This window comes from Eubalaena glacialis, chromosome 14, assembly GCF_028564815.1.
Source record: "Eubalaena glacialis isolate mEubGla1 chromosome 14, mEubGla1.1.hap2.+ XY, whole genome shotgun sequence".
Taxonomy (NCBI): Eukaryota; Metazoa; Chordata; class Mammalia; order Artiodactyla; family Balaenidae; genus Eubalaena; species Eubalaena glacialis.
In genome coordinates, this window is record NC_083729.1 from 37,031,356 (window position 1) to 37,050,375 (window position 19,020).

The 19,020-nt window shown below is 34.9% G+C and overlaps 1 protein-coding gene across 6 annotated transcripts in view; it reads right to left on the minus strand.

The window, feature by feature from the left end:
• The window catches only part of PREPL (prolyl endopeptidase like), a 56,010-nt gene that overhangs the window by 17,584 nt on the left and 19,406 nt on the right, over positions 1 to 19,020 (minus strand). For 3 of the 6 annotated variants that reach the window (XM_061211432.1, XM_061211434.1, XM_061211431.1), the window contains 6 exons: positions 9,822 to 9,944; positions 8,507 to 8,573; positions 7,725 to 7,931; positions 6,384 to 6,519; positions 1,058 to 1,274; positions 252 to 437 (listed from right to left, as the gene is read on the minus strand). In XM_061211432.1, coding sequence (XP_061067415.1) covers positions 252 to 437; positions 1,058 to 1,274; positions 6,384 to 6,519; positions 7,725 to 7,931; positions 8,507 to 8,573; positions 9,822 to 9,896 — 888 coding nt within the window. In that variant the 5' untranslated portion in view covers positions 9,897 to 9,944. The remainder of the gene's footprint in view (positions 1 to 251; positions 438 to 1,057; positions 1,275 to 6,383; positions 6,520 to 7,724; positions 7,932 to 8,506; positions 8,574 to 9,821; positions 9,945 to 19,020) is intronic. The other 3 variants (XM_061211433.1, XM_061211435.1, XM_061211436.1) reach the window with 2 other exon arrangements.

Here is a 19,020-nt window from a genome sequence, read left to right on the forward strand (position 1 = left end):
TACAATGGCACCTTACTTCTGAAATGCATGCTATAAGACAGTATTTTTAAGTAAAAGTGCACAAAAAGGAAGGTCCTCTAAGTAATTCTAAAACAAACCTCCTAAACCTGATAAAGACCCAATATGCTAAATTCCATTTAAATTAATTTCCTTTTAAGAAAAAGTATATTGGTATTATTCAAAATTTGATGTTCTGTTAATAAACTGCAAGTATTTTGACTAATGTATTATCTTTTGAAAATTAAACATACCTTTAGAGACCGAACTGAATCGTCAGCCAGACCAATCACATTAACATAAAGTAGATTGCTATGCTTCAGGAATAGAACACAGTGATCCTTAAACATGTCCAAGTCTACAACTTTGGTATTTCTCTTCATTGTGAAAAATAAATCCCAATTCATAATAGCAGGGGTATCAGCTGCTGTTCTCATTAGCTGTGTGGAACAAAATTAGAAGAGATCTAGGTACCAGAACATGATTACTACAGCATCCAGAGATGAAACCACTGAAAACCAGACCACACTAGTCTTCACTGTTTTATGAAGAGCTGAAGGAACTAACTCTGCATCAGGGCTGAAGTGTGAACATCACCGTATGAATGAGCCCAGGCTAGCCTGCTGGGTGGGTATAACCCAGTGCTTAGCTGACTGGTCAACCAATGGACATCTGAGTGAGAGTACAGCCAGTTGACTGTGGAACCATCAATGAGCCGAGCTGAGATCAGTAAAAGAACTGCCTGAGATCAGTCCAAACTACTGACTCACAAAATCATGAGCTTATAAAAGTTTGTTAAGCCACTAAGTTTGGCTTTGATAATTAATATATTCAGGATAGAGTATGTTTTCATTTACTAACCTTTTTAGGTACAATTAAAATATGAAGAGGTTTTAGCTCTAAGGGAAGAGAAATGGGATTGGTTATACATAGGAAGGTAGCATTAGTTTTTACAATACCCAAAGTTTACAAAACAATAAACTCTTAGAGCAAGAAATGTTGATGTTAGTGTAACACTCCCTAAGAGCCTAAATGGGGACCAGGAGAATACAGGATTTACCTTGAATTCTGTAGGCTCGCCAACATTAGTGAGAATGTATAATTCATCATCTCTGTGTTCTACGTAGTAAAGGACCCCGTGTATTCGCTTCTGGATAAGTACTGGTGGGTCCCAAGGGCTCATGCCATCTATCAACCACACCTCTGAAGTGGTCTTGTTCATAATATTCATGGTGAGAAAACGACTGTCTTTTGTAAGATAAAGGAAAACAAAAAAGCTGCACAGAAGAAAGAGAGAGGGAGAGAGAGATACGAAAACCCAATAAATTTCAAATGCAGGCTATCCTATTAATGACAATATCTCACTGGTGTTCAGTATATATATTAATTTATAATGTAGATAGAAAATAAAAACTCCTTAGTGAATACTGCTTATAAAAACTGGCTATTATATTTCTCATTTCCTCCCCAAAGGCATTCAAAATAATTTTTCTCTAATATTTTATTATAACAAATTTTCAAACATACAGTAAAGATGAAAGAAATGTAAGGTAAATACCGATATACCTACCACTAAGATTCAATCATGGCTAACATTTTGTTATACTGTCTTTATCGCATATCTATGTATCTATCAATCCATCTTTTTTTTAAAAATGCATTTCAGGGTAAACTACAGACATCATCTAACTCTCAATCACATTAATAGATTATAGGGCTTTTTCCTGAGAAGAGGAAATAAACTTCCTAGAGGAGATATGTAACTGTAGGGAAGAAAAGGGACACAGAGTTTCCTTTGTTTTTCTTCTCTGTGCATGTTGGATATCCTTTTTCCTACTCTCCTAGTTTTTACAACAAAACAAACAACAGGAAGAAAAACCCTCACAATCTCACTAACCTAACACATTTTTAAAATTAACTATTTTAATTTTTCTATTTTTCCTTCTAAGGCTTAATTGTATTTATACATGTCTTTAAATAGATGTAGTTATTTAAAAAATATAGATGCAATTCTGGATTCTGCATTTAGGTTTTTGTTTTTTTTTTTAATTGGCTGCGCTGCGCAGCACGTGGGATCTCAGTTCCCCAACCAGGGATAGAACCTGCGCCCCCTGCAGTGGAAGTGCAGAGTCTTAAGCACTGGACTGCCAAGGAAGTCCCTGCATTTCTTCTTACACATATTATCATCTTCCCCTACATTAGTTATACAGTCTGTGATCATTATTTTTAATGGCTACCTAATATTCTATTGAGTTGAATTATCATAATTCTTAAAAATGTAGATTTTAATGTTTCATTGTAATAAATATAAAAGGGAATATGTCATGAAGATAGTTTCCCTCTCCCTAACTTAAAAAAAAAATAATTAATCTGGTTGTGCTGGGTCTTAGTTGCAGCCAGTGGGCTCCTTAGTTGCGCCTCACTGGCTCCTTTAGTTGTGGCACGTGTGCTCCCTAGCTGCAGCAGGCGGGCTCCTCAGCTGAGGCTTGCCGCCTCCTTAGTTGTGGCATGCGAACTCCCAGCTGCGGCATGCATGCGGGACCTAGCTCCCCAACCAGGGAAAGAACCTGGGCCCCCTGCATTGGGAGTGCAGAGTCTTAACCACTGCGCCACCAGGGAAGTCCCTCTTCCTAACTTTTATAATTATTTCCTTAGGATAGATTCTTAGTAACAGAAATACTGTTTTAATGATTAAGTATTTTTATGACTCTTGATCAATATAATCAAATACTATCCCAAGAGCATTACACTAATTCATATTGACACACTGGATGCCTTTAAATATTCTACCTACATGTTTCCTTATTACAAAAGTAATTCACACTGAAAATACTGAAGAATATAAAGAAGGCTGATAACCCTGAATTCCACTCCCCAGAGATAAGCATTTTGGTAAAATTCCTTTTGTATTGGATTACATTACCATGTTTGTCAATTTTATTTCTTTGCAATGTGTCCATTTTAAACTTGGTGATGTAGTTTAAATTATTGGGCTATAACCATCTCTTTATAAATTAAGGACATTAACTTGTCCTTTTGTTGAAAATACTTTCCCCCATTTTGTCATATGGATTTTATTTGTTTACAATAGTTTCTGACATAAGAGTCTAATATTTTAGATAATCAAGAATACTGGTACTACCCCTTATAATTTCTTCTATTGATTTTATGCTCTGGAAATATTTCAACCAAGCTGAGTGAAATACATATATTTTCACCTAGCGTTTTTTTTTTTTTTTGATGGTTTTATTTTTACCAATAGATCCTTTAAATCTTTTAGGAATGTATGCTGATGTACGAAGTGATGAAAATTATTTTCGTCCAAATATTCAATATTTACATTCTAGGGTCTGTTTTAGGGTTATCTATTCTGGTCTCTTTTATTGGTCTGTCAATTTGTATTATTTTAACTGTTGTGCCTTCACATGTTTTAATATATTGTTGTAAGGCAAATCCCCTGCCCTATTTTGCTCTTTATCTTCAACACTTCCTTTGCTATTTTTATCTACTTATTTATGTGCAATGATGACACAGGTAATCAAAAGATAAATTACTCAGTCAATTATCTGGCAGACATGTGGTTACAGGGAAGTGAGAACACAAGCAGCTCTATAAGTAACAGTTTTCTTAGAAACAGAAGTAAAGTTGTGGTAACTACCAAGCAAAAACCTACAGCAGATACACAAAATATAAAGAGAAGGGAATCAAACTATAGCACTATGGAAAATCATCAATTCATTAAGGAAGACAGTAGGAAAGAACTGGGAACTATTGATCCAAAGCAGCTAGAAAACATGAAAAAGATGGCATTAGTAAGTCTTTAGCTGTTATAAATTACTCTAAATGTAAATGAATTAAATTCTCCAATCAAAAGGCATGAAGTGGCTAAACAGATAAAAAAAGAACTAACTATATGCTGCCTATAGTAAGAGATTCATTTCAATTTCATGGACATACATAGGCTCAAAATAAAGAAAAAGACATTCCACACAAGTAGAAACCAAAAGGAAGCAAGGGTAGCTATACTTATATCAGACAAAATAGACCTTAACTCAAAAGCTCTAACAAGAGATAAAGAAAGCCACTACATAATGACAAAGGTGTCAATTCGACAAGAAGATTTATAACAAGCATAAATATATATGCACTCGACATCAGAACCCTCAAATATATTAAGCAAATATTAACAGATCTGAAAGGAAAATAGACAACATAATAATAGTAGGGGACTTTAGTAGCCCACTTTCAACAATGGATAGATCATCCAGGCAGAAAATCAGTAAGGAAACCTTGGACGTGAACTATACTTTAGAACAAATGGATCTAACAGACGTATACAGAACATTCTGTCCAACAGCAGCAAAAATAAAAAAACCATTCTTCTCAAGTGGACCTGGAACATTCTCCAGGATAGATTATGTGTTAGGTCACAAAAGAAGTCTTAACAGGAAAAAAACTGGAAAATTCACAAATATATGGAAATTAAACAATACACTCCTAAACAACCAAAGGGTCAAAGAAGAAATCAAAAGGGAAATTAAAAAAAAAACTTGAAGTAAATGAAAATGGAAATACTACACACCAACACCTACGGGATGCAGCAAAGGCAGTTCTAATAGAGGCATTTATAGCAATAAACACTTACATTAAGAAAAAAGAAAAATCTCAAACAAACTTCACACCTCAAGAAACTAGAAAAAGAAGTTATAAAGTAATTTTGGCAAACCTTACTTGTGAGAGCAGAATACTGAAACCTGGGGATCAACGCAAACACAGTAAAAAAAACAGCTCAGTCTTAGAAGTTCTACGAAGACCTTTATTACATTTTCTCTACTGGTATGCTGCTTTTCCCTCTTGGTCCTTCCCTTTGGATTAGGGCTGTTAAGTACAGTTAACCCTTGAACAACATGGATTTGAACTGGTGGGGTCCACTTATACACAGATTTTTCTCAATAAATACATACCACACTACCACACCATCTGCGGTTGGCTGAATACTCTAATATGGAACAGTGGATAAAGAGGGTCAACTGTAAAGTTATAGGTGGATTTTCAACCACACGGGAGTCAGTGCCCCTAATCCCCAGTTGTTCAAGGGTCAACTGTATTCAGAATCGACAAACTAATCTGTGCTTTAGAGATCAGATGCCAAACTAGGTTTAAACATACTTAATTATGGTTAATTCTTTTTGGGGTAGAAAAAGCACGCTAGAAGCCAAAAATCAAGAATCTTAAATGTATGTATAACTCAATCTTAGAACCTAGGATAGTAACAACATACGGCAACTAAGTACCTTATTCAAGGGTATAGCTCATAGGGTCAATTTTGAGTTTTATTCACAAGGTGGAAAATGGTTCACAATCGTAAGTCATTGATACAATGTAATAAATTACTAGCTTAAACTGTCATCTCCAAAAGATATCCTTGACAAATGACACAAAAGTAGTGGATCGTATGAATAGCTGGTTCTAGTAAATTCTCATTAAAACAATCATCATCAGAAAAAAGCAATGACAGCATTACTGAACCCAGAATGTTAGTTCTATGGGTTGGAATAATACAATTTCTCCAGACCTCAAGTTCTTTATATAAACTGGGTGTTGTATAAGATTTTCTTTAAGGTCCTTGTCAGCTCTGAGATTTTATTAAGTGAAGGGTTACTTTTCTTGTTTTGGGTATCAATTTTACTGTCATAGATTTGGTGTGAAAGATCATTTTTCTCTCTTGCAAAATCTGTTCAGACATTGTCCAAATTATACTGTAAGAGGTGACAGGACCCTGGTGTTAAGAAATAATTTATCATAAATCATTTGGAAAAGTATATCTGGGTAAGAGTTAAGGGATTTTGCCAGATAAATTTATTATCATTTCCTCCCAAGCCTGGTTAAGTGGTAATATGAGGCATAAGTCCTGAAGCAAAAAGAATTAGCTTTAAGGAGGAATTACCAAAGTATTGGGGAAAGTAAAATTTAAAGACCAATGTATATCGTGGTTCAAAGCAAAGCAATTTAAAATTCAGATAAGCTATATGAAATAAATAGTGTATTCTGTGTAACTGACACCATGACTTACAAGAGATTCATAACTGCTGCATGGAAACCATATTAAATGTTTAATTAACAACTCCTCTCATGTGTCAGTACAGAGAGAATGTTAATAACTCAGCATTTGAGTCTAATGATATATTTGTGTTCACTCTGAAGTCTGAATATAACTAATTTCCAATTTTGAATCTAAACCACTTACAAAAGAATGCTTATGCTCCTCTTAGCCTTATTATATCTGATTCCAGCCAAAATCAATGTTTTAAGTCAACCAAGAGCAGCACTTCAGATAACTAGAGAAATACTCTGAAGAAAAAGACTTAATTGTATTGTTTTAGTACCTTGGGTCTTTTTCTGTGTAAAAACGTTCATTACGCCTGTTATCACCAAAAGTGGCTCGATAGACATCATGACAGCGAAGGTTCCTCTGGAAGGTGTAGAATAAAACATCTTCATCTTCTTCATCCTTTACCCATTCTAAAAGAAAATAATTAAAGAATTATATATATCCACCTACTTACAGTTTAAAAAAAAAAAAGGCACAGTGCATTCTAATTTTGAGTGCCAAATAGAAGAGATGTGCAAGTTCATCCCTGGAAATCTAAATCTAACATAGGTTTGACAATGTCTAACCCTGTTATTTATAAGCCAGAGATATTTCCAGAGAATAAGATACTACTACATCAATTCTAAGTTTTCAAGTAGTTATTAGTCTCAGGGTACTCAAGTTTCTAAATAAGAGATGAATATTCAATATTTAAGAAAGACTTTGGTAAAGTCACATTTGCTTTCAGGAGATGAATTATGTTTAAATCTACAACCTCTAAATCTGAGGAAATTTTGGACATTTTCTCTCATGCTTAAATGTTTTCTGTCTGTTTTCAAGCCACAGGATATCTCAAACTACCAAATATGGTGTTTTCTAGATTTACCAGAAGCTGTCAATGAAAGTTTTCACACAATTACATCATGACTGCCACCTGGCTGACAGTGACTGTAAGACATTATTGTATAGTATGCATTCTGATTTTAGAGAGGTTAAAATGTACAAGAGGTACGCCTTAGAATCAATTAGATACGGTATAATTTCTATTCACTGCAAAAGCATTTAGTTATTAAACAATGAGGAATATATGGCAGAAAATGAAAAGGGAGGATAAAGTATAAACATATATATCACTCAGTGATAAATGATAAAATTTAAAGTTGGTTCTATTGGTAAAAATATCATAGCTTTTATTGAATAAGTTAGTTCATCGTGTTCCAGAGTTCCTTGGTAGTGACCCTGGGCAATGGGCTATAATGGCTCGACAAGATAATGTGAAATGAAAAAATCATACCCAAGCTTAAAGTTGAATAAAATATTAAGAGACAATTTTTATGTGAAAATGTACTCTAAATAATAGCAAAGAATTACTGATATATTAACATACACTGTACAACCTGGACTCTGATTACAATACTTTTAAAAACATGAACATGAATTTGGATATTTAACTAAAGAAGGGAAGGTCTCCTGAATAAGAGGCACAGAGGAAGGTATGGAGTCCACAGGGATAAAGAGATCAGGCATTCATCTTCTCATTCACTCACGTGAGCAAGTAAAAATGTTTGCAAAGTGTGGACAATTCTCTTTACTGTTGCCTTTTCAATGTAGAAGACTGTTTTGGTTGGTGGCTTACCAAAACTGGACACATTTGGGAAAGAAGCTTCCATTACAGGTTGATCACTGAGCTTCACAACTACACAGGTAGATGCTTCAGAATCTTCAGTTCTTATCTTGGCAGCTACATATTTTTCATCAGGAGCAACTCTGATACAATCAATGAAGGGTTGCTCTAATTTAAGTTCCTCCAAATTGAACAAAACTTCATAATTATCATTGTCTGCTGCATAAAGGAAAGGATAAAGGAGATAACTCCACAAAATATACTTCAAAAAATTTTAAACTGTATTTCAATGTTTTAAACTAGCATTCCCCTTTTGTAAGAGGCTACATTTTGGCGTCTTCGAACACTGACAGCAGTTTGACGTGTACAGAAAATGGCATTAGTATTTAATACTACCCTACGCTATTCAATATTATTCAATGCATCAACCTATATGATGTTACTTGATAGTTATAGTCTAATATTTGTAGACCATATAGAACCCAGAAAAGTAAGAAAAAGTAAGTGACCCTGAATAGTCTATATAGTGCCTCGCACAGTATCCAGGATTTGGTAGATGCTCAAAAAATGCTGGTTCCCACCTCCATTCTCTCTGCCAAAGCTTTTGAATGTAGCTGTTAATTATATCTTAGGCAAACCCAGAAATTAAAAAACTACTCATTTAAAAAGAGAAAAAAATCAGAAATTGAAAACACATATTTTCTATACCTTTGAAAAATCAGTATCAAATTTCCAATGAAAAATGTGAAACCTGAAAAATCAGGTATTTCTTACAAGGAAAAACTGTTTTGTACCTTCTTCATCTTTGGAACGAACCAAACAGCAGCCGTCTTGATAATAAACAAAACCACCATGTTTAATCTGACAATGAAAAGAAACAAATGGTTTATTTAATCACAATTTATTCAATAATTTAAAGACAATTTAATTGTTTAGTGATCTGACTAGTCAAGATGAAGAAATGAGATCTTTTATAAGCAGACGTGTTGCAGTCTATGAATGAACATATAAAAAATACAAAATGAATCACTTTTTACAACATAGTGATTAAGATATGGTTTTCATATGTTTACAATCAATCACTGGAGGAGTTTCTAATACATAAATGTAAGAGGCAACAAAGAGAAGGCATTAACGAAACCTACGTCAGTTATGACTGTACAAACCATTTTAGCTTTACTTCTGGAACACTTGACAATTAACAGAGATCAAGTGGCAACTTTAAGATAATCCAAAATGATGCAGATGCGGAAACTGTGACTTAGACTAGTCTGAAAACCCAGTCAATTACTTTCTGAGAGTCTTTCCTTTAAAATATGCTGTCACTGCCAATTGTCCACGGTTTGATCTGATTTTACACAAAGCATCTCACCCTCTGTGAGGGTGACAGATACAGACAATTTAAGATTGAAAGACTATTACCAATATATGAATCATGCTCTTGTCTAATTCCTACATATTGAATGCAACTGATTGATATGATTTCAGGTAGCTTAAGACAATTACTACTTGCTAGTTAGTGGCACAATTTGAATCTGGAATTCCTCATTCTTAACCTATTGCTATTTCCATTCTACTACGTATGTAATTTTCATTCATAAGCTGTGGTTCTGTTTTCCAATCTTATCGAAAAATTTTCAACATGCATGTTCAATCTGTTTCAACTGAATATTTATGACTGTGGTAACCACAAAACAGTCAAGCAAATACTTGGATTTCATGGTATTATACTATTTAAAGTGAATTTTCTTTTATTAAAAAAAGTACAGATAGAACAATCAAATACTTTTCAAGTAATAAAACATTATGAGTTAGTTTCATTTGAACTTTTCCTTGGGAGTATTTAAAAAATTTAAAGACAGAATTGGTTTTTTCCAAAAACCAGAATTAACATTATATGCTTGGAAATTCATCCTGGCTTTGATCTTTATAACTTATTTAAAGGACCATACTCAGCTTACTCTTTGTTCTTTAAGTTTTTCAGCATATTTTAAAGGCCAAAAGCAGTCTAATTTTGATGTGGGATTATGTTTATAAATCACAAGGTATTTTATTTGTATCCTGACTGGTAATATCATATTAAAAAAAAAAAGATATAAGATATCTTACCTCTGCATTGATGATTTCGTATTCTTCTTGTGGCTGTGTTTCTAATTTTGTTCTCACTTTTTCAAATGCATCCATGTTTTCTGAAAGGGATTTTTCGTTTTCTTGTTTAATAGGCAAAAAATCCTGGAAAAAGTTTTATTAGTATGATCATAATATTTCAACTAGGGAGAAAACCTTTGCTTTTTAAAGGTAATTATTATTTCCTTTTCATTCAAGTACTACAATGTTAGGTCTATACCTATGAAATAATATGCATTTCACAGATCTTAAATGTTGTTTCATAAGCTCAATAAATTATTTCCTCTTTTTCATTTAAAAATGTAAACAAGGTGGATACTTGATGACTATACTATTAATTTAAATGGATAAGTCCTTAAGATGCAGTAGTACTAAGAAGCATTGGAAAGTCTTCAGAAATACTATGAGAAAGAAGTAAAGGAAGTCCTATGAACATTTACATATTTAATAGCCAGGTGTGAGAAGTAGAAGTCTACTGAGTTTTATAAAGTACTGAAATACCTCCTAAAAAGGGGAAAATGTCAAAGGGAGAGGAAGACATTATCATTATGTTCACTATTATTTTATTCACAGCAAGAGTTATGATAAGAAGTTTTTCGTACTTATATTTTCATTAGCCATAATTTTCTTCTCGTGGAGATAAGGAATCCTCTGAATAGAACTGTTTATTAGCTCAAAAGGCAAAATAATGCTTTATAAAACAGAGCTTCTCTTTGAGGTTAAAAAAAAAATAATATACTCATCTTCAAAAAGGAAAAATAATGGAAAATTAACAAGTAGAGATATAGGTGAAAGCTAAATAAAGCACTCAGTGTCTTATTAGGAGTATCTAATAAGCTAACAGCTTAAGTTTATCTCTGGTGAGCATATAAATATCATATGAATTATTAAAATTTGGATAAGGCAAAACCTCAGTTGTCAAATAAAAAAAAGGGTTGAATAATTCAACATTCCACAGGTTCCCCTTGCTTAAGGAAAATAATTCTAGCCAAGATTTTAAATTTCAGCTTTCTGCCAAAGATGACAACTGTAGTGATTTGTGCCAGAGAGAGCACTAAGCCTTTGGTTAGGACCTGCAACAGCTGGTAAATATTTATTGCACAAGGGTATCCATGATACTTTACCAACAGTGTAGAGAATGTAAGCTATAAATATAGTTTTATATCACAAAGAGTTTACACAGTCTAAAATTAAACACAAGAATAAAACAGAAAAATCACCAAAGGAAATTAAATGAAAAAATAATCATTCTCACAAAGTTTTTAAGACTTTTTGAGATGCTTTATGATTTGGATTAGATTCACATTAGCAACAATGGCTGTTACAGTAGTCTAAATCATTCAGTCTCTACTTCAGTTGAAGTCTCTACTTCAATCATAAAATTAATATGACTGAGTAATGATTTGAAATTCAAATTCTAAAGGCTCATTTTTTTTTTAGAATTTCTACAAAATCTCGTGTTAATCTTTAGTGAGGCAAAATATCTATACCAATAATTTCCTATTATCACCCAAAGCACAAATCAGAAGATCGCTAGAAATTTATCTTGAAACTATAACTTAGTGGTAGAAGCTACCTTTTCATATCCAGATATATGCTTACCTATTCTCTTAATTCCTATTAGAACTTTTGAAGTAGAGTCAGGATGGCTATGAAGAGAGTATCTCTTTCTACTACCTTGCAGCTCCTAGCACACTGTAGGTGAGGAGCTGGGCTCTGCCACTTTTAAACACCCATTCTTATTGAGAGCCATGGCCAATGCCAGGCTAAGGCAACAGAGCTGGGCCCAATATCTATCCTCCTAAACTTATTTCACACTCTTGATTAACTTTTTTCTGTGTCACAAATCCAAATAAACTGAGCTTACCTGAACCAAAATAACCCTGAAAGCAATAGGATTTTTAACTGCCTTAATAAAATGGAAGTAGAATTCGAGAGTTTTGTAAATAATTCCTCAAAAGGAATTACTTCCAGGGAAACTGAGATTTTATATAATAATCATAAAGTACTCCAAATTGGTTTTGGTTTACGTTCCGTCCCCAAGAATACCCACTGGGTGTTTTAAGCTTTCATTTCAATGCCAGCTAGCATTACCATTAGGGTATGCAGCTAAACCTATCCATTTTAGCCAAGTATCTGAACGCAGGGGTTCCCAACCTCTGGGCTGCTAACTGGTACCTGTCCGTGGCCTGCTAGGAACCGGGCCATACAGCAGGAGGTGAGCGGCAGGCGAGCGAGCAAAGCTTCATCTGCTGCTCCCCATCGCTCACATTACTGCCTGAACCCTCACTCGCACTACTGCCTGAACCATTCCCCCCATCGCTCGCATTACCACCTGAACCATCGCTAGCATTAGCACCTGAACCATCCCCCCACCCCCGGTCCATGCAAAAATTGTCTTCCACAAAACTGGTCCCTGGTGCCAAAAAGAATGGGGAACACTGTCTTAATACATGAATAGTCTATTGGTTTTAAGGGAATATACTACCTAAAGGAGCTGAGGTGAGGAGAGCTTTAAATTTTAAGAAAGTTACATGTACAGTATCACTCAATTAGTGGAAAAAAGCATTCCTTCCCACCTTCTGGGTGGCCCACACAAAACCATTTTACAACGGAAACTCATAAAACAAGAGAATGGAATATGTAAACTTCACATTTTATTAATTTATTTATTTTTTGGCTACACTGCGTGGCATGCAGGATCTTAGTTCCCCAACCAGGGATCAAACCCGTGCCCCCTGCAGTGGAAGCGTAGAGTCTTAACCACCGGACTGCCAGGAAAGTCTCTGTAAACTTTATTATAGCAAATAATAATGAACTCTAAAAACAAAAAATAGCACAATAGAAGAACAGTGGGCAGCTTTTAGTCAAGATGGTGCCATTAATTAATGGCTCATTCCAAGTCTGGGGCAGGGAGAGTAAAATGTAGGCTTAGGTCATTTTGTGTCAGAAAGCAATAAGTGTTCAAAGGTTCATGGAGATGTGTCAAAAGAACACAAAGGCCAGTCTGAAGGGGTTCCTACTAGCCACATTTGGGACAGTTAGAGCATCAAAAACAGTAATGACTGTAATTGATTATAATAAACTGAAAAAAATAAAAACAATAATTTAAAAAGAAGCAAAAAACAAAACACACACCTAAAATTTAAAAAAATAGAGGGTACAAAAAAAGGGGGAAACTCTTCTTAACAGAATACTACCACCTAATAAATGTAGAAAGGATAATAGAAATAGAAAATCATTAGCAACCCCCAGGGAAACAAATGATTAGGGTAAAGATCATCCATGGTTATTAAACTCATTAGATGAAATGATGTCAGGTAATAAAATATTTGCACAAAATATTACCCTAAGTCTACTTAGTAACTTAGTAATAAGCAAAGGGAATAATGGCCCGTTAACAATGGAGAGAACTAGCAGTTACCACCTTAACTGAAATTATCAAGCTTAGCACCATTAATAGTGGGACAAGCTGAGATTATGTGTCTCCTGAAATAATGTAATATGAGACATTTCAATTTAAGACAGAAAAAGACAAGAGTAAACCTAAAGGAACTAGAAGAAAGGAAATAAAATTAATTTGTTTCAATTAAGTTGATACAGTAACTAACGAGAAGACCAACAAAATTAAAAAGTTGGTTCTTTTAAAAAATGTACTTAGAAAGACATGTATAGCAAAACTGATTAAAAAAATGATAAAACATTATGAATGAAAAAGTTGGCATAATTACAGATATAATAAAGATTATTAAAACTTACAATAACATTCTTTATGCTAATATATTTGAAAACATGATAAAATGGATAATATTCCAGAAAATAAATTACCAAAACCAACTCAAAAAAAAGAGAAGCTGTATAAGCTAATAAATATCAAAGAAATTGATAACTAAGTGTTCCCTTCTTAAAAGAGACACAAAACCCAGATACTTTCAAAGGTAGCTTCCTCTAATCCTCAAGGAAAAGATAATCTCATATGTCAACTATTTAAGAAAAAAAATGCCAACTATTTAAAACTACTCAACTTATTTTATCAGGCTAATATAACCCTGACACTAAAACTAGACAGTGACAATAATGGACAATTAAAAACCAATCTTACTGTAAAATATGGATTGAAAAAACTCTAAAATAAAATTCATAAATCAATGTATTTTTAAAAAGCACAAAATAAAAACAATAATAGTAACAATAAAATCCTATGTGACCAAGTAGGATTTACCTTAAGAATGAAAGGATGGTTCAACGTTAGAAAAATCCATCAATCACAAATAAAGGAAATAAATCTTAGGCCCATTTCAATTAATGCAGAAAAAAACAGAAAATGCACTTAAAAAATGATAAAAACCTTAAATTAGGAATAGAGAGGAACTTCCTAGACTTAATAAATGATCTCTGTGTTTTTTTACACAAAACCATACTAATCATCTGTGAAACTCTTTTCAAGATTCTTAATTATATTCATTTAAGATATCTAGTTATATTTGCTGTTTATTTTCTTATTCAAAAAGTGACTGTTAAATGAAGGAAAGTAATTGTTTCCAATGCTCCCTGCTTCTAATTTCTCTCCTTGAGCCCAGTAAGATTTTTGCTCTTCTCATTCCACTGACTGCTCTTGTCAAGGTCACTGATGGCCAGAGATATTATGGGGGGCAGAGACAAGATGGCAGAGTAGAAAGATGTGAGCTCACCTCTTCTTATGAAAACAACCAAATCACAACTAACTGCTGAACAACACTGACAAAAAAATCCTGGAACCTACCAAAAAAAGTATCCTACATCCAAAGACAAAGAAGCCACAACGAGACGGTAGGAGGGGGGCAATTGTGATAAATCAAATACCATACCCGTCGGGTAGATGACCCACAAACTGCAAAATAATCGTATCACAAAAGTTCTCCCACAGGGGCAAAAGTTCTGAGCCCCACATCAGGCTCACCAGCCTGGGCATCTGGCAATGGGAGGAGGAGCCCCCAGAGAATCTGGCGTTGAAGGCCAGCAGGTTTTGATAGCAGGAATTCCACAGGACTGGGGGAAACAGAAACTGCACTCTTGGAGGGCGCACACAAAGTCTCATGTGCGCCAGGACCAAGGGAAAAAAGAAATGACCTCAAAAGAGCCTGGGCCAGACCTACTGGCTGGTATTGGAGGGTCTTCTGTGGAGGCAGGGGGTGGCTGTGGCTCACTGTGGGGACAAAGACACCAGCAGCAGTAGTTCTGGGGAGTACTCATTGGCGTGAGCCCTACTGGTGGCTGCAATTTTCTCACCAAGACCTGGCCCCACCCAACAGCCTGTAGGCTCCAGTGCTGGGACATCTCAGGCCAAACAACCAACAGGGCAGGAACACATCAGCAGACAGGATGCTTAAAGTGTTCCTGAGCACACAGCTTCCCACTAAACACACCCCTTGACATGGCCCAGAGGGACAAGACCCAGCCCCACCCACCAGTGGGCAGGAACCAGTCCTTCCCACCAGGAAGGCTGGACAAGCCTCTTGTAGGCTCATCCACCAGCGGGCAGACAGAAGCAAGAAGAACTACAATCCTGTAGCCTGTGGAACAGAAACCATAATCACAGAAAGTTAGACAAAATGAGATGGCAGAGGAATATGTCCCAAATGAAGGAACAAGATAAAACCCCAAAAAACATCTAAGTGAAGTGGAGATAGGCAATCTACCTGAAAAAGAATTCAGAGTAATGATAGTAAAGATGATCCAAGATCTTGGGGAAAAAATGAAGGCAGAGATTGGGAAAATACAAGAAATGTTTAACAAAGACAGAGAAGAACTAAAGAACAAACAAACAGAGATGAACAATACAATAACTGAAATGAAAAATACACTTGAAAGAATCAATAGCAGAATAACTGAGGCAGAAGAACGGATAAGTGAGCTGGAAGATAGAATGGTGGAAATCACTGCTACGGAACAGAATAAAGAAAAAAGAATGAAAAGAAATGAGGACAGTCTAAGAGACCTCTGGGACAACATTAAAGGCACCAACATTCACATTATAGGGATCCCAGAAGAACAAGACAGAGAGAAGGGACCTGAGAAAATATCTGAAGAGATAATAGCTGAAAACTTCCCTAACGTGGGAAAGGAAACAGTCACTCAAGTCCAGGAAGCACAGAGAGTCCCAGGCAAGATAAACCGAAGGAGGAACATGCCGAGACACATAGTAATCAAACTGACAAAAATTAAAGACAAAGAAAAAATAATAAAAGCAACAAGGGAAGAGCAACAAATAACATACAAGAGAATTCTCATAAGGTTATCAGCTGATTTCTTAGCAGAAACTCTGCAAGCCAGAAGGGAGTGGCAGGATATATTTAAAGTGATGAAAGGGAAGAACCTACAACCAAGAATGCTCTAATCAGCAAGGCTCTCAATTCAGATTCAATGGAGAAATCAAAAGCTTTATAGACAAGCAAAAGCTAAGAGAATTTGGCACCACCAGACCAGCTTTGCAACAAATGCTAAAGGAACTTCTCAAGGTGGAAAAGAAAAGGTTACAACTAGAAACAAGAAAATTAAGAATGGAAAAGCTCACTGGTAAAGGCAAACATACAGTAAAGGTAGGAAATCATCCACATACAAATATGATATCAAAACCAGCAATCGTGAGAAGAGGAGAGTACAAATGCAGGATATTGGAAATGGATTTGAAATTAAAAGACCAGCAACTTAAAACAATCTTGTTTACATATAGACTGCTATATGAAAACCTCACGGTAACTGCAAACTGAAAATCTACAATAGATACACACACAAAAAAGAAAAAGGAATCCAACCACAATAGTAAAGTTAGTCATCAAATCACAAGAGAACAAAAGAGGAAGGGTCGAAAAAAGACCTACAAAAACAAATCCAAAACAATTAACAAAATGGCCATAAGAACATACATGTCAATAATTACTTTAAATGTAAATGGATTAAATGATCCAATAAAAGACAAAGACTGGCTAAATGAATACAAGAATAAGACCCATATATATGCTGTCTACAAGAGATCCACTTCAGATCTAGGGACACATACAGACTGAAAGTGAGGGGATGGAAAAAGCTATCCCATGCAAATGGAAATAAAAGAAAGCTGGAGTAGCAATACGCATATCAGACTAAATAGACTTTAAAGAATGTTACAAGAGACAAGGAAGGATACTACATAATGATCAAGGGATCAATCCAAGAAGAAGATATACCAATTATAAATATACATGCACCCAACAAAGGAGCACCTCAATACAGAAGGCAACTGCTAACAGCTCTAAAAGAGGAAATCAACAGTAACACAGTAAGAGCGGGGGACTTTAACACCCCACTTTCATCAACGGACAGATGATCCAGACAGAAAATGAATAAGGAAACACAGGCCTTAAATGACACATTAGACCAGATGAACTTAATTGACATTTACAGAGCATTCCATCCAAAAGCAGCAGAATACACATTCTTCTCCAGTACCCATGGAACACTCTCCAGGACTGATCACACGGTGGGCCACAAAGTGAGCCTTGGTAAATTTAAGAAAACTGAAATCGTACCAAGAATCTTTTCCAACTACAATGCTAGGAAAAGAAAACTGTAAAAAAACTGTAAAACAAAACAAAACAAAAAACTGTAAAAAACACAAACGTGGAGACTAAACAATATGCTACTAAACAACTAATGGATCACTGAAGAAATCAAAGGGTAAATCAAAAGATACCTAGAGACAAATAAAAACAAAAGCACGCCAATCCAAAACCTATGGGACGCAGCAAAAGCAGTCTTAAGAGAGAAGTTTATAGCAATAAAATCTTACCTCAGGAAACAAGAAAATCTCAAATAAACAACCTAACCTCACACCTAAAGCAAATAGAGAAGAAGAACAAACAAAAGTCAAAGTTAGTAAAAGGAAAGAAATCATAAAGATCAGAGCAGAAATAAATGAAATAGAGACAAAGAAAACAATAGAAAAGATCAATGAAACTAAAAGCTGGTTCTATGAAAAGATAAACAAAATTGATAAACCTTTAACCAGACTCAGCAAGAAAAAAAGGTAGAGAGCGCAAATCAATAAAATTAGAAATGAAAAAGGAGAAGTTACAATGGATACCACAGAAATACAAGGGATCATAAGAGACTACTACAAGCAACTATATGCCAATAAAATGGACAACCTAGAAGAAACGGACAAATTCTTAGAAAGGTACAATCTCCCAAGACTGAACCAGGAAGAAATGGGAAATGTGAACAGACCAATCACAAGTAGTGAAACTGAAATCTGTGATTAAAAAACTCCCAACTAACAAAAGTCCAGGACCAGATGGCTTCACAGGTGAATTCTATCAAACATTTAGAGAAGAGTTAACACCTATCCTTCTGAAACTCTTCCAAAAAACTGCAGAGGAAGGAACACTCCCAAACTCATTCTATGAGGCCACCATCACCCTGATACCAAAATCAGACAAAGATACCACAAAAAAAGAAAATTACAGGCCAGTATCACTGATGAAGATAGATGCAAAAATCTTCAACAAAATATTTGCAAACTGAATCCAACGATACATTAAAAGGATCATACACCATGAAAAAGTGGGATTTATCCCAGGGATGCAAGGATTTTTCAATATCCACAAAACAATCAGTATGACACACCACATCAACAAATTAAAGAATAAAAACCGTATGATCTCAATACAAAAAGCTTTTGACAAAATTCAACACCCATTTATGATGATAACTCTCCAGAAAGTGGGTATAGAGAGAACATACCTCAACATAATAAAGGCCATATATGACAAAACTATAGCTACTATCAAACTCAGGGGTGAAAAGCTGAAAGTATTTCCTCTAAGATCAGGAACAAGACAAGGATGTCCACTCTTGTCACTTTTATTCAACATAGTTTTGGAAGTCCTAGGCATGGCAATCCAAGAAGAAAAAGAAATACAAGGAATCCAAATTGGAAGAGAAGAAGTAAAACTGTCACTGTTTGCAGATGACATGATGCTATCCATAGAAAATTCTGAAGAAGCTACCAGAAAACTACTAGAGCTCATCAATGAATTCAGTAAAGTTGCAGGATACAAAATTAATATCCAGAAATCTGTTGCATTTCTATGCAGTAACAACAAAAGATCAGAAAGAGAAATTAAAGAAACAATCCCATTTACTCTTGCATCAAAAAGAATAC